General features: G+C 33.2%; 1 protein-coding gene across 10 annotated transcripts in view; it reads right to left on the bottom strand.

The window, feature by feature from the left end:
- Nucleotides 1-16,426, bottom strand: part of wwc1 (WW and C2 domain containing 1) — a 462,139-nt gene that overhangs the window by 414,246 nt on the left and 31,467 nt on the right. For all 10 annotated transcript variants that reach the window (XR_015520523.1, XR_015520517.1, XR_015520519.1 and 7 more), the window contains exons 4-6: nt 15,056-15,132; nt 14,765-14,844; nt 1,610-1,739 (exon numbers count right to left, since the gene is read on the bottom strand). Coding sequence is in view for 1 of the 10 variants with exons in the window: in XM_087301746.1 (XP_087157872.1) it covers nt 1,610-1,739; nt 14,765-14,844; nt 15,056-15,132 (287 nt within the window). In the remaining 9 variants the exon portion in view is untranslated. The remainder of the gene's footprint in view (nt 1-1,609; nt 1,740-14,764; nt 14,845-15,055; nt 15,133-16,426) is intronic.

Below are 16,426 nucleotides of genomic sequence, written 5' to 3' on the forward strand. Positions count from 1 at the left end.
TCTGGCTAATAAAAAGACTTCTGTAAAAATATATCTGATTCTAATATGTCTCATATAACTTGACTTTATCCAATGCTTATGATGTTTATGCTAGAAAATTGTTCAAATAAGTGTGATTAATTAATTGATATGTGATTATTAATAATAAATTCAATAATTATTTATCATTTCTTTCATTTTCTTGTCGGCTTAGTCCCTTTATTAATCTGGGGTCACCACAGTGGAATGAACCGCCAACTTATCCAGCAAGTTTTTACGCAGTGGATGCCCTTCCAGCTGCAACCCATCTCTGGGAATAAATAATTATTCATTCATTCATTTTCTTTTCGGCTGAGTCTCTTTATTAATCTGGGATCTCAACAGCAGAATGAACCGCCAACTTATCCAGCGGTTCTCAGCGGATGCCCTTCCAGCTGCGACCCATCACTGGGGAACACCCATACACTCATTCAAACATATACACTACAAACAATTTAGCCTACCCAATTCACCTGTACTGGATGTCTTTGAACTTGTGGGGAGAACCAGAGCACCTGGAGGAAACCCATGCGAACGCAGGGAGAACATGCAAACTCCACACAGAAATGCCAACTCACCCAGCCGAGGCTCAAATTAACAACCTTTTTGCTGTGAGGCGACAGCACTACCTACTGCACCACCGAGTCTCCCTATATAATTATCATTAATATAAAAAAATTTTAAAAACTTGTGTGCACTTAACGTAAAAATATTTTAGGGCGTCGGCGACAGTGGTGTAGTAGTTATTGCGTCGACACATGCACTCCGGTGCTCACGGCGACCCAAGTTCGATTCCCCCTCATGGTCCTTCCCCTCTCTCCCTATGCTTTCCTGTCTATTCGCTCTACTGTCCTATCGATTAAAGGTAAAAACCCCTAAAAAATGTATTATAAAAAATAAAAAAAATTTAAAAAAAATTAAGTATTTTAGGGTGCTTTCACATCTGTGGTTCAGTTCATTTGGTCTGGACCAAGGGCAACAAATGCTACATTGTAGCATTTTTCTTCCGTTTTTAGGTCCTTTTCACACCACACTGATTGCTTTGGTCTGAAAAGAACCAAAGCTGAAAAGAACCAAAATGCAGTCATGTGACAAAATCCACATCACCCATTGGCCAGATGTTATTAAAAGTATTTTCTAAACTGCTTTTTGATTGGTCAGAATTAATGTGTGAGAAAATGCCAATGGAACTCCCGCAAGTAAACAAACCAGCAGACACAAAATGTCACTTTTCAATGGAAGGACAACTGCGCAGGCTGATTGAATCTCTGCTCATAGTCTATTATATAGTTTGTTTACATCATATACATTATCGTTACTATATACTACACACCTACCCAAACAAACTGCACCAAGAGGGAAAGGGAACTCTAGTGTGATTTAACCAAACTAAATAAGGCAGGTGTAAAAATATACCTGTTTGCACTTAACACAATCAATCAATTGGAAAAGTATGGTGATAACTAATAGTTTATTATTTTAAGGTAAAACGTTTTTGTCTTTTTGCAACCTGGGTAATGTTTAAAGACAAAGATTGAGAAATGTACTGAGATAAGAATAAATGTTGTCAAAGGATAAGCTTCATTCGTACCCGCATGAGCTCCTGCTTCTCCTTCTCTCCCGAGCTGATGGCATCTTTGATGGACTTCACCTCCTTCAGGATGGCCTGGGCTTCATGCAGTTTGTAGCCATGTGAGGCACTGGACACTTTATGATCAATTCTGATGAAAGACAGAAAAAAACAGTCAATTGGCTGCGAGAACAATTAGTAACATACATTTTTAAAAATGTTATTCAGTTTTTCTTCAGGCCAATGCAAAAATCAACTTAAATATGTGCTTCAGCCGACATGCTTGTGAAACCGCAAAAACGTACATAAACATAAATTTTCTGGTAAAATGAACACTAGGGGCAGTATGACACCAACAACTTGTGTTCCTTTTCACACTAATGATATTTACATGGACATATTATTTATTTATTCATTTTCTTGTCGGCTTAGTCCCTTTATTAATTCGGGGTCGCCACAGTGGAATGAACCGCCAACATATCCAGCACGTCTTTACACAGCGCATGCCCTTCCAGCCACAACCCATCTCTGGGAAACATCCACACACACTCATTCACACACATTCATACACAAGGGACAATTTAGCCTACCCAATTCACCTGTACCGCATGCCTTTGGACTGTGGGGGAAACCGGAGCACCAGGAGGAAACCCACGCGAAAGCAGGGAGAACATGCAAACTCCACACAGAAACATCAACTGAGCCAAGGCTTGAACCAGCGACCCAGCGACCTTCTTGCTGTGAGGCGACAGCACAACCTACTGCACCATTACATTGCCTTATGGACATATTATTTAGGAATAAATAATTATTTTAGTGCACAACACCAAATGAATACTACAAAACAACGACGTCTATTAGAGCTGTGCAATTAAACAAAAATCCAGTTTCGATTTCGGCTTCTAACAATTATGAAAAACAGTTAATCGAGATAAACGATTAACCATCTATCATTTACCACCCCCTTTCCAGTTGTACACATTTGTTGCTCTGCAAAGCTCAGTGCCACGTGAAAATGAATAAAAGCGTGTGCAGTAATGTAACATCTCCAGCACGGGATGCGCATCATTCATATTTTTAAAAGTGCGAAAGAGCATGTGCTGTTATGTGTGTGCGTGCCGCGCTTAGCCTCGGACAGGTAGTGTGTGTGTGTGTGTGTGTGTGTGTGTTTGTGTGTGTGTGCGCGCTGAGCCTTGGACAGCAGAGCACACACACATCTAGCGCTTTAATGTGAGCACTTTATTGGTCAAATAGGCTACATGCACATTTGTGTCAGAGAGCGGTGTGTAGTGATTTTTCGTATTAACCCTCATTTGTTTAATAAACAAACGAGTTGAGAATCAAAAGACATGTGAAAGAGTAATCATATCAGAGCCGCACTATTCTTAAAGTGATAGCGTGCAAATATTACTGCTGCCGTCTGTTTTTATTATTAATAAAAAAAGGAGAAAATCTCTTACTGCTCTTGACTGAAGGACTTTTGTAGCTAAAGTGTTTTTCTTACAGTGAACATGCTTGAAGCACAGATTAAACAACAGATTTAATAACTCATTTCTAATAACTGATTTCTTTTTTAACTTTGCTATGATGACAGTACTTGATATTTGACTAGATATATTTTAAGATAGGCTACTAGTATTCAGCCTAAAGTGACATTCAAAGGCTTAATTAGGGTAAATAGGCAAGTCATTATATAACAGTAGTTTCTTCTGCAGACAATCAAAAATATATATTGCTTAAGGGGGCTAATAATATCAAGCTATTAAAATAGGTTTCAAAAAATTTAAACCTGATTTTATCCTAGCCGAAATAAAAAGTCTTTCTCCAGAAGAAAAAATGTCAAAGGAAATAATGTAAAAAAATCCTCTGTTAAACATTATTTGGGAAATATTTATATATAAAAATAAATTCACAAAAGGGCGAATAATTTTGACTTCACGATTATTCAAAACGATTATCGGTTGATTACAATTATGACCAAAATAATCGTGATTTAGATTTTTCCCATAATTCGAGCAGCCCTAACGTCTATGATTTGAAATCACACATGTTTGCCTTGTCTTATTATGTCATTATGGACAACTTTCTTTTTTAATGGTACTCAGTAGCTCAGTGTTGTACATGTGATGCAGAGTGCTTGAGTTTGAGTTTGGTGAAGCACGATTTCAGAAAACAGATCAAATCAATGTAAAATCAAGGTAAACTACTGGTCACAGTGCATTTTTCTCTTGCGTTTGCTTTTCAAGCACTGTTGTTTGGGTTTAAGGAAGTGTTCAGGTCAGTTGTTCGCTAGGTTATTTGTGCGACAAGACTGACCTTCTCATAGACATGTACAAGTAGCATATAAACTTCAGACTTCAGATTCGATAAAATGCAGACATCGCCCTCTAGTGGATTTGTCATCTGAAATGTATAACTAAATGAACCCAGAGCAATGTAGTTTCCATTTTGAAAAAAATATATAAATAATAAATAGGCTGAGACAGGAATGTCCAATGAGCCTGGGCTATATATTTTCTCTTGGGGAAATGCAACTATATACAGTATACAGTGTAAGTCTGTAAGAAACACTGTATAAAATTAACTAGAATAGTAAAGTTCATAGACAAACTTTATGGTGGCTTAAGAAAGCCTAGTCTGAAAGTTTGAAGTCGTTTTGAAGTGTAAATAACAGAAGTAGCTTTTACAGTCGGCATTGATAAGTACAAATATGTTAGCATGTGTTTAGTATGAATTGGTTTGTTTCCAGTATGGACTGGTATGTTTCCAGCATAAATTGTTATGTTTCTAGTATGGATTGGTATGTTTCCAGAATGGATTGGTATGTTGTTAGTATGTTTCTATGGATTAGTACATTGTTAGTATAATTGGTGTGTTTTCAGTATGCCCAATGTAAAGTTAATGGCAGTGTTTTATAATGGAAGTCTATGGGACAGTTGCTAGGGTGCCGTAAGTGGTTGCTAGGGTGTGGCTAGTAAGTTGAATGGTCATCAGTGATTGGCAAATTGGCAGTTTGAGTTAAATAAGCCCAACCCTAAGTCTGTATGACAGTCTGGGGCAAAGTTATGAGGTCACAAAGTTTGGTCCAATGTTAAGTCAATGGAACTTTTCCAAATTTTTCAGAACAGTTTTCGGAAAAGCGTTAGTCCAATCAGTTGGAAAAGATATTGCAGCTTAGAAGCACTCTAGGAAGAGATGTGTTCTTAAAATAGTCTAAGAAGAAGAAGTTTATGAAGTATAACAGTTTTCAACTTTCTCAAGCCACCATAATTATTTTAAACCAAAACAGACATCCAACACACTTCCCACCGGAACTGGCCTCTGAAAAATAGACTTTGCAGAAAATGCTTCCTAAAATTTGAAGCCAACTGATACAGGAGCAATTAGTTATGGCAACTTCCACTACCAAACCACCGTAACAGTATTATGAGCCAATAAAGAATGCAATGATTTGCAACACTTGTAACAGGGAGGGGGACCTTCACCAAGTCCCAAAGACCACAATAACGGCAAATCCCTGATTTACACCTGCTGAATATTTTGCTTATGGTTTCTTGGAATGACAAGCTCCATTAGAGCCAAGAACAAGGGAGGAGGAGGAGGGGGGCAGAAGTGAGCAAAGCCAGTCATCGGTAAGTCATGTGCAGGCCTGAGTAACCGGTTAGTCCACATTCCTCTCGGCAAGAGAACGGGAGGGAGGCAGTCAACAGGAATCAGCCTAACATCTCAACGCCCTTTCACATACAAAAATAAAAAAGCCCAATCCATAGCTTTATGTCAACGGCTTCCTAAAACAACCCTAAGGGAAATAGTTTAAGAGCAATTAAAGGTGGAAAAACAAAGATTGCATCATTTAAAGCTCTTCATTTGATGTAGGGATTGGTTAGATGGGTGGACTAGCAGGTTGGCCAATAACCATCTCATCTCTTATTGAGGTTTATTTTTCTGGGTTATTTTCCTTGATTCACTGATTTATAGCAGCAGTACTTTAAAGAGAAGACATTTTAATATGCATGTTCTTTGATGTTCAATCCAAAGTCCAATGTTGTAAGCAGGAATTAAACAAAAATAGAAATGACCCTCCACAGGAAGTTTGATTGATAGGTGATCTTTAAAAGATCTGGGTGTTGTATTAGAGAGCTATTTAAGTTTTGAAAATCAAATATCCCATGTCACAAAAACTGCCTTTTTTATTTGAGAAATATCGGTAAGTTACAAAGTATGTTATCCGTCTCAGATGCAGAAAAACTGTCCATGTTTTTATGACTTCTAGGCTGGATTACTGTAATGCTCTGATATACGGATTAAAAATGTATTTAACACCCCCAAAAGGGTCACAAGGTCTGTTTAAATGCATCTTTGATTTTTTAACCTGTATATATTAAGAATTGCTGCATTTGTTTGTAATGAGGCAACAAACACATGTAAACTGCTGAGTAAAAGGGTTTAATACACGTTTATGCATGTATGTTAAGCATGATTATTATGCACGTGTGCATTTCAGAGTACATCTTGCTGTTTATGTGTGTGTGAGAGATTGAGAGTAGGCACTAGGGGTGTTCAGTTACAGGTTTTTTGGAGTCGACTCCGATTCTCAACTCCATTTACATTCACTTAAAATAGCGCAAGGATTAAATATGCTGATTCATATCGCGCTTTACACAATGCTATTGCGTCAATTACAGTTTTACATTGTGTAGTTCACCTTTGGTCAGACAAAACCAGCAGTTCAAATCATCTGCAGTCAAAATAAAACATTTATTAGCCTACACTTTTTAACAGGATATTTTAATTTTCTAGTTTAGATAATTTAAAAAAATTACATTGCAATTAATTAATCTATCTAATGATTGTTCATCAGTGCAATAAGCAGCTCCACATTCATATCGCCTCTGGGCATCTTCTTCAATGTCCGCTCGCATTGACAGTTTTGCGCTTGAGTGCCTCCACGTGCTGTTTACAGTAACTTCAGCAGCTTAGTACACGTGAACAAAAGTGCCAACCTGATTGATGGATAAGGGTTTGACGTGGCAGGTCAAAACAAAAAAAAAAAAAACTGAGCATGAGGCATTTTTTTTTTAAATGACGCTTTTACACCCGGCGTTTTTCGCGTTGGTGTGCACGATCACATTGACGCCCTTTATTTAGTCACAAGGCGTTAAATGTCAATGGAAATGCAAGCAAAAAACGTCTCGATGAGCACGGGCCTTTATTTGTTTTATTTCGGCTAGAATAAAAAGGTTTTTTTTAAACACTTTAAGGTCAAAATAATTTGCCATTTAAGCTATATTTTTCTCGATAGTCTACAAAACAAACCATCATTATACAATAACTTGCCGAATTACGCTAACCTGCCAAGTTAACCTAATTAACCTAGTTAAGCCATTAAATGTCACTTTAAGCTGTATAAAAGTGTCTTGAAAAATATCTAGTCAAATATTATTTACTGTCATCATGGCAAAAATAAAATAAATCAGTTATCAGAAATAAGTTATTAAAACTATTATGTTGTGAAATGTGTTGAAAAAATCTCTCTGTTAAACACAAATTGAGGGAAAAAATAAATAAACATGGGGGGCTAATAATTCTGACTTCAACTGTATAACACAGTAAATTTGACATTGCAGGCAGATAATCTTTAAAACCAAAATGCAAAAAGGTTTGCCTTTTAGGAATTTAAAAGTGAAAGCAAGCGTCATCCCTCAGCACTATTTATAATAGCCTAGAGTGTTCGTGGTTGCGAAATTCAAAAGCAAAAGCATAAAACGTGTAAACACTTATTCAAAGCGGGGGCTTTCGGTGTTCATCATGCTCGAAAATGAGCATTATAAGTGTAGAATGTAACTGCTTCATTTAAGAGGGTTTTGAAAAAAAACAGACTCGACTCTGGGAGTCGATTCCTGTCCTGGAGTCGATTCCGGTACAAGGTCTATTGAGAGTATAGGAATCAACTCTTTTGGATTTGCCTTTCCAACACTAGTAGGCACTGACATGAGCTGCAAAGTGTCAGAGCAGAGCACACTTATATTTATGACTATTACAAATATGGTAAAAATCAAGCTTTTCATAATTCGTGTAGTTATAAATTATTGAAAACTGTTTAAGTAGATTTTTTTATTTTATTTATAGATATCAGAGAACAATTTTACATATCCACTCAATGTCCTCTTTGGCATCCTTAAAATAAAATAACCAAAATGTATTAGTTTGACCTAAATTTAGTGTTCATTTGGTTTCTGATCTGCCACAGGGTATTAAGTTCTGATTTATGACCAGTTACCTGTTGCATCTTTCAAAACTATTGAGAAAGCTATAAATGTTTTTGCAGTGTCATGACCTCAATTAATTGAATTCTTCATGCTCTGATTAAAGCCCTTTTTAAAACCCTAAATTGTAAAATTGGTTTAAACTCTTGATGAGGGAAACCATAATCTACTTCAAATATGTGTACATGTACAAAACATGTGGCTCAATTTTAATTGCAACATGTAAGCAGGCATGTAAACACCTTAATCGTATTAATACAGCTCTGACCAATGTGGGAATGTGCTCAGAAGGACACAGCTGTGTTTTCACACAGCTTCATGAATGAACTCTGTGACTTTATTAAACTGCGTTTTAAGAAAGAACGGTGAGAATGAACGAATGACAGCTTATAAAAGTGTCTGAGAGGCATCCCCTTTTACCCAGTAGCCTACCTTGTGTTTTTATTTCTAATTTAAGCTATTTTTTTTTAAAAGATAAATATAATGTATAAAACTATACATTATTTATATTACTTCATAATACCTATATGTCTGATAAGCTTTTTTATATTAATGGACAATGCACAGAAGTTGATATTTCACAATGTTTTACACTACATTATTTGAATCTTCCAAGCTTCGTATACAATGTTTACATTGTTCTACTTACATTAATTCTAAATTCCAAATATCAGAAATGACAACAGAATGCTAAGATTTAATTATTGTCAATTTTGATGTTATTGATTTATGGACTTACTTGACAGCTTTCATTCATTCAATTCTGCTTTGTCCCTGGTTTATCAGGGGTTACCACAGTGGAATGAGCCACCACATACTTGACAGATTTATGTATTTTTAATTTTAGGTGTTTTATGTTTGATAAAATCATTTCTAATTGCATTTTTGTGATTTTTCAACTAATTTCACTGTCTTGTCCCAATAGGTGGATTTAGAGGTTTTTGCAGAAAAAGCATAAGTGGATTTAGCTGGTTTTGACGCAAAAGAAAATCTACCTCAGGGCTCGAAATGAACCTTTTTTTGGTAGCACCGGTGCTCCAAACTTAAAAAAATTAGGCGCACCAGGCAACATTTTGTTGCACCCACCAAAATTCTAATCAAAACTAACAAATAAACAAAAATCTGCATACACTCACTGGACAGGGCTCGAAATTGCGACCATTTTGGTCGCATATGCGCCCGAAATTTTATTTATGCGACCTCAAAATATATTTGGGAGCACTTGTGCGAGTGCTTAAAATTGTTGTGTGCGACCATTTTTTACTGCAAAATGTTTACCACATGCGCGGATTCGGGAGACATTCACGCAGAATGCATCTCTAAGCTCTTTGTCTGCACCTGAAACGCGAAACGCAGCGCTCAGGAATGGTTTAAAACAGTTGTCATGTCAACTTGCTGCAGTAAACAAAGCCAAGTCTGTAAAGCTTGCCCCGCCTTCGCGCTCTTCTTATTGGCCCACCACTGCTGACCATGTGCTGGATGTTAATCTACCACCTACACTTTTCGAAGAGTGAAAAAAGACTTCCGTTGGCTTCAAGTCCGCTATGAAAAGTCTGTGTGATGGAATTTTCAGGTAACTGTTTGCCACATCTAGCACGAGAGCTTCTTATCCTTCATATAATCGCCAGATGCTGTCCGCCCTGCAAGGGGCAGCTATATGTAAAATGTAACACCACGTATACCATCGCAAACGGGCTTAAACGGAGTAAACTAAAATCTTTACTCAAGAAGACCGGTATTGCTATTAACATGACGTATGCATATAATAAGGTACAGTATATGTCAAAAGCATCAGTGCAATATCAGACAGCATTTGTGAGAACAGCACAGTTATACCGTTAACAGATTCATTCAAGCAGTGGGTGCAGGGCCAGTGAGCGCTCTGTGTATGCTTTGGTCACTCAGTTATGTTATAAAAATATATTTTCTTGTGATAACGGGATTTTGTTAAGGCATATTTTCCTCACGCTTGCATATATATTTTGTTTTCTTGTTAGTTTGATTAGTGTTGATTTCAAATGCAATAAATCTGTTTGTATAAAACTTGTAGTAACGGTGCTCATAATTGGTGGGTGCGACTAAATTTTGGCTAAATTTTTCGGTGCTACCAAGCAAAAAGGTTCATTTCGAGCCATGCTGGACCTCCACGCACTGCTTGATGTGATGAACTGAATTAATAATAATAAACTGTGTTCTCACGGGTTGTGTGTAATATTGCACAGATGATATTGACATATAACTTTATTATTTGCATTTATCATCTTATTATTTAACGGTCTTTTCATGAGCTGCAATATTATTTTCATGCATAACTGCATGCTCTTTAGTGATAGTGAATGTGGTGTCAGTCGCAAGACTGACAGCATCGTGACGATTAAATGAAGGATTAAATAAAGTTAGAACATCTCGTGCTTAAAATATGTAGAGTCAGTGGCAAACACTCTTACCTGAAAACTCCATCCCACCGGCTTTATGGTGAATGCTTCAGTCATTTTCATAACAGACTTCAAACACTGGAAGTCTTTTATCCACTCTTAGAAAAGTGTACATGCTGGATTGACATTTATTACATGTTAACTAATCAGATGTGCCATTATTTGTTTTTGTATTTGGTTTCTAAAACTAAATCTGCCAGTGTTGTTTTCATTCTCTCTGATCCACACCTTTACTTTTTCACAGCTGTAGCAACCTGTCATCGGAACTGAGTGATTGACAGCTGATATTAACCAATCCATTGGTGTTCAGTGCTAGCGCAGTGGGCCAATAAGAAGAGCTTGAAGGCAGGACAAGCATTGTGGGCTTTGTTTACTGCAGCAAGTTGACTGTTTTAAACCATTCCTGAGTGCTGTGTTTGGTGTTTTTAAGTGCAAAGATGCTTGTTGCGTGAATGCCTCCTAAATCCGAGCATGTGGTGAGAACATTTTGCTGTGAAAACTGGTTGCACGACAACAATTTTATGCACTCGCACAAATGCTCCCAAATATATTTTGAGGTCGCATAGATAAAATTTCGGGCGTATATGCGGCCAAAACAGTCGAGCCCTGTACCTTGTTAAAAACCAAAGAATTGTCTAAAGTGACATTTTTGAAAAAAAGTTATTTTATTTAATAGCTAATAACATTTCATTTTGTATTAAATAAAACTTCTGAACCTAATTATAGGAACCTGATAGAAAATGCTCATTTACAAGAAAACAGATCTGATGGATTAAGAGGGTTTTGCATCTAAACTCTTCATCTGCATTTTAAAACAAATATGCATTTGTTAAAACGCCAACTACTTGTTCTGACAACCCATCAACCAGTCAGATTTAAGATTAACAAATATTTAAGAGTTTTAAGAGTAACAAATATTCAAGAGTTTTAAGAGTAACAAATATTTAAGAGTTTTCAGAGTAACAAATATTTAAGAGTTTTAAGAGTAACAAATATTTAAGAGTTTTAAGAGAAACAAATATTTAAGAGTTTTAAGAGAAACAAATATTTAAGAGTTTTAGGAGTAACAAATATTTAAGAGTTTTAAGAATAAAAAATATTTGAGAGTTTTAAGAGTAACAAATATTTAAGAGTTTTAAGAGTAACAAATATTTAAGCGTTTTAAGAGTAACAAATATTTAAGCGTTTTAAGAGTAACAAATATTTAAGAGTAACAAATATTTAAGCGTTTTAAGAGTAACAAATATTTAAGAGTTTTAAGAGTAACAAATATTTAAGCGTTTTAAGAGTAACAAATATTTAAGCGTTTTAAGAGTAACAAATATTTAAGAGTTTTAAGAGTAACAAATATTTAAGCGTTTTAAGAGTAACAAATATTTAAGAGTAACAAATATTTAAGAGTTTTAAGAGTAACAAATATTTAAGCGTTTTAAGAGTAACAAATATTTAAGAGTAACAAATATTTAAGAGTTTTAAGAGTAACAAATATTTAAGAGTAACAAATATTTAAGAGTTTTCAGAGTAACAAATATGTAAGAGTTTTAAGAATAACAAATATTTAAGAGTTTTAAGAGTAACAAATATTTAAGAGTAACAAATATTTAAGAGTTTTCAGAGTAACAAATATGTAAGAGTTTTAAGAGTAACAAATATTTAAGAGTAACAAATATTTAAGAGTTTTCAGAGTAACAAATATGTAAGAGTTTTAAGAGTAACAAATATTTAAGAGTTTTAAGAGTAACAAATATTCAAGAGTTTTAAGAGTAACAAATATTTAAGAGTTTTAAAAGTAACAAATATTTAAGAGTTTTAAGAGTAACAAATATTCAAGAGTTTTCAGAGTAACAAATATTCAAGAGTTTTAAGAGTAACAAATATTTAAGAGTTTTAAGAGTAACAAATATTTAAGAGTTTTAAGAGTAACAAATATTCAAGAGTTTTAAGAGTAACAAATATTTAAGAGTTTTAAAAGTAACAAATATTTAAGAGTTTTAAGAGTAACAAATATTCAAGAGTTTTCAGAGTAACAAATATGTAAGAGTTTTAAGAGTAACAAATATTTAAGAGTTTTAAGAGTAACAAATATTCAAGAGTTTTAAGAGTAACAAATATTTAAGAGTTTTAAGAGTAACAAATATTTAAGAGTTTTAAGAGTAACAAATATTTAAGATTTTTTAGAGTAACAAATATTTAAGAGTTTTAAGAGTAAAAAATATTTAAGAGTTTTCAGAGTAACAAATATTTAAGTTTTAAGAGTAACAAATATTTAAGTTTTAAGAGTAACAAATATTCAAGAGTTTTAAGAGTAACAAATATTCAAGAGTTTTAAGGAGTAACAAATATTTAAGAGTTTTAAGAGTAACAAATATTTAAGAGTTTTCAGAGTAACAAATATTCAAGAGTTTTAAGAGTAACAAATATTCAAGAGTTTTAAGGAGTAACAAATATTTAAGAGTTTTAAGAGTAACAAATATTTAAGAGTTTTAAGAGTAACAAATATTCAAGAGTTTTAAGAGTAACAAATATTTAAGAGTTTTAAGAGTAACAAATATTCAAGAGTTTTAAGAGTAACAAATATTTAAGAGTTTTCAAAGTAACAAATATTCAAGAGTTTTAAGAGTAACAAATATTCAAGAGTTTTAAGAGTAACAAATATTCAAGAGTTTTAAGAGTAACAAATATTTAAGAGTTTTAAGAGTAACAAATATTCAAGAGTTTTAAGAGTAACAAATATTTAAGAGTTTTAAGAGTAACAAATATTTAAGAGTTTTAAGAGTAACAAATATTTAAGAGTTTTAAGAGTAACACATATTCAAGAGTTTTAAGAGTAACAAATATTTAAGAGTTTTAAGAGTAACAAATATTTAAGAGTTTTAAGAGTAACAAATATTTAAGAGTTTTTAGAGTAACAAATATTTAAGAGTTTTAAGAGTAAAACATATTTAAGAGTTTTCAGAGTAACAAATATTTAAGTTTTAAGAGTAACAAATATTTAAGTTTTAAGAGTAACAAATATTTAAGAGTTTTAAGAGTAACAAATATTCAAGAGTTTTAAGAGTAACAAATATTTAAGAGTTTTAAGAGTAACAAATATTTAAGAGTTTTAAGAGTAACAAATATTTAAGAGTTTTTAGAGTAACAAATATTTAAGAGTTTTAAGAGTAAAAAATATTCAAGAGTTTTAAGAGTAACAAATATTCAAGAGTTTTGAGAGTAACAAATATTTAAGAGTTTTAAGAGTAACAAATATTCAAGAGTTTTAAGAGTAACAAATATTTAAGAGTTTTAAGAGTAACAAATATTTAAGAGTTTTAAGAGTAACAAATATTTAAGAGTTTTAAGAGTAACACATATTCAAGAGTTTTAAGAGTAACAAATATTTAAGAGTTTTAAGAGTAACAAATATTTAAGAGTTTTAAGAGTAACAAATATTTAAGAGTTTTTAGAGTAACAAATATTTAAGAGTTTTAAGAGTAAAAAATATTTAAGAGTTTTCAGAGTAACAAATATTTAAGTTTTAAGAGTAACAAATATTTAAGTTTTAAGAGTAACAAATATTTAAGAGTTTTAAGAGTAACAAATATTTAAGAGTTTTAAGAGTAACAAATATTTAAGAGTTTTAAGAGTAACAAATATTTAAGAGTTTTAAGAGTAACAAATATTTAAGTTTTAAGAGTAACAAATATTTAAGTTTTAAGAGTAACAAATATTTAAGAGTTTTCAGAGTAACAAATATTTAAGTTTTAAGAGTAACAAATATTTAAGTTTTAAGAGTAACAAATATTTAAGAGTTTTAAGAGTAACAAATATTTAAGAGTTTTAAGAGTAACAAATATTTAAGAGTTTTAAGAGTAACAAATATTCAAGAGTTTTAAGAGTAACAAATATTTAAGAGTTTTAAGAGTAACACATATTCAAGAGTTTTAAGAGTAACAAATATTTAAGAGTTTTAAGAGTAACAAATATTTAAGAGTTTTAAGAGTAACAAATATTTAAGAGTTTTTAGAGTAACAAATATTTAAGAGTTTTAAGAGTAAAAAATATTTAAGAGTTTTCAGAGTAACAAATATTTAAGTTTTAAGAGTAACAAATATTTAAGTTTTAAGAGTAACAAATATTTAAGAGTTTTAAGAGTAACAAATATTTAAGAGTAACAAATATTTAAGAGTTTTCAAAGTAACAAATATTTAAGAGTTTTAAGAGTAACAAATATGAACCATAAATAGATTTACACTGAGGTGCATGTGGTGCTCTATAACAGTAAAAATATCCATTTTTACAACAACAGACTTGTCAACATCAACTTGCTCCATCACAATAAAATGCCAGTGAGCTCATAAAATGCCAAGAGATAAGTTGATAGGTTTTTTTGTCTTGCACAAAGGTGAGGTGTTTTCAGACTGGAATGCATTTGAACAAGGAAGCGATCGGTTGTCTGGAACGTGATCGTGCAATATAGGTCAGGTTACACTTACTCTTTCAACGTCTCAAAGCCTTGCTCCTTATAATGCAGTTCTTGCTTCATATAGGCCAAATCTCTCTTCAGCTTATTTACCTGAACAAAAGACAGCAACAGAGAGAAAGCCAGCGGATGAATCAATGAGACACTTGTGTAATTACATTTGGGTTTTAAGCGTAATCTCGCTGCCTGTCATCACGTCCCAAATCCTTGCAGCAAAATTTACACCCAATTGGTGTCTTGCATAAACAAGATAACATTCACAGCGAACGATAAAAGGCTTGTGATATGTAGAAGAGCTTCTTACCCGGCTTTTTGCTGTAACAATCTCTGCTTTGAGGATTTCAGGGTCATATTTACTGCTTGATGAGGATCTGGAATTTACTGTAGGGAAGATAAGAGTTCAAAGGCTTTATCTTATCTGTATAACCACTTGGCGTAGCTTTTGAATTCCACACTGATGTATAATAACGCGACAGAATTGTGTCACAAATCTACATCCATTATAATGAGGTTTCATTCGAAATAAAGAGTTTTTGCTTGCACAAATGCTTGAAGAGTGAGATCATTGCTGGTCGGGCCGCACAAATATTTTGAAGTGAATACAAGCTTGTTACCTCATCACTAAAACATGCAGCTCACGCCATCTTATCTTTAGATATTATTTACGGGTATAATTATGACAGCTCACTGATTTTTTGAACATGCTTATCAACTTGTATAAACTTAATCTTAACACTTTTCTATTTGTAATATCAAAAAAATGACAGCAATGTTCAGCAATATCAAAAAAATGACAGCAATATATATATATATATATATATATATATATATATATATAAATATATATATATATATACATACATACATATATATATATATATATATATATATATATATATATATATATATATATATATATATATGTATGTATGTATGTATGTATGTATGTATGTGTGTGTGTGTGTGTGTGTGTGTGTGTGTGTGTGTGTGTGTGTGTGTGTGTGTGTGTGTGTATATATGTATATATATATATATATATATATATATGTATATATATATATGTATATATACAGGGTTCAACGCTAAGGATTTTTTCTACTGGCCCGATCGGACCAGTGGTTCAGATTTTTACTTGCCCTGCCAATATTGTCACTGGCCCCACCAAAAAAAAGTTAATAGCTATTTCTTAGCCACAAATAAAAAAAAAAATGTCAAAATGTTTGTAAATCTAGAATTTAAATATTCAAAAAAATTTATTAAAGTTTTTTGCAAACAAAAGTAGCAAAATGTGCAGGTATTTTATTGCAAAACAAAAGATGGCTGACCTGCCAAACCAGCGGCAAACTGTACAAAACATCACTTAATTTTTTTTTAGTCATGGTGTACCCTCGTAAATGTCTGCTTCCAAGACGTTAGAGACAAATGTTTTCCTTTAGCATCATCACCTGACGTTGCCGCCATGTTGCTGTCTCTTAGCTGTACTGGTTGTTACGGAAAAAAAAATAACATGCTCACAACATCCAATCAGATAAGAGGAACCGAGAAGGTAGCATTTGAAGGCTTAAAAACACAAATGCTTTCTGTATTCTGACTGTATTTGCACGCGATTGACAAATAGTCACAGGCAAATTAAACTTTAGTGACAGGGCATTAGTGGCCCGATCGGGCCAGTAAC

The sequence above is a fragment of the Danio rerio genome, chromosome 21 (genome assembly GCF_052040795.2).
Source record: "Danio rerio strain M-AB ecotype USA chromosome 21, GRCz13ab, whole genome shotgun sequence".
Classification (NCBI taxonomy): domain Eukaryota; kingdom Metazoa; phylum Chordata; class Actinopteri; order Cypriniformes; family Danionidae; genus Danio; species Danio rerio.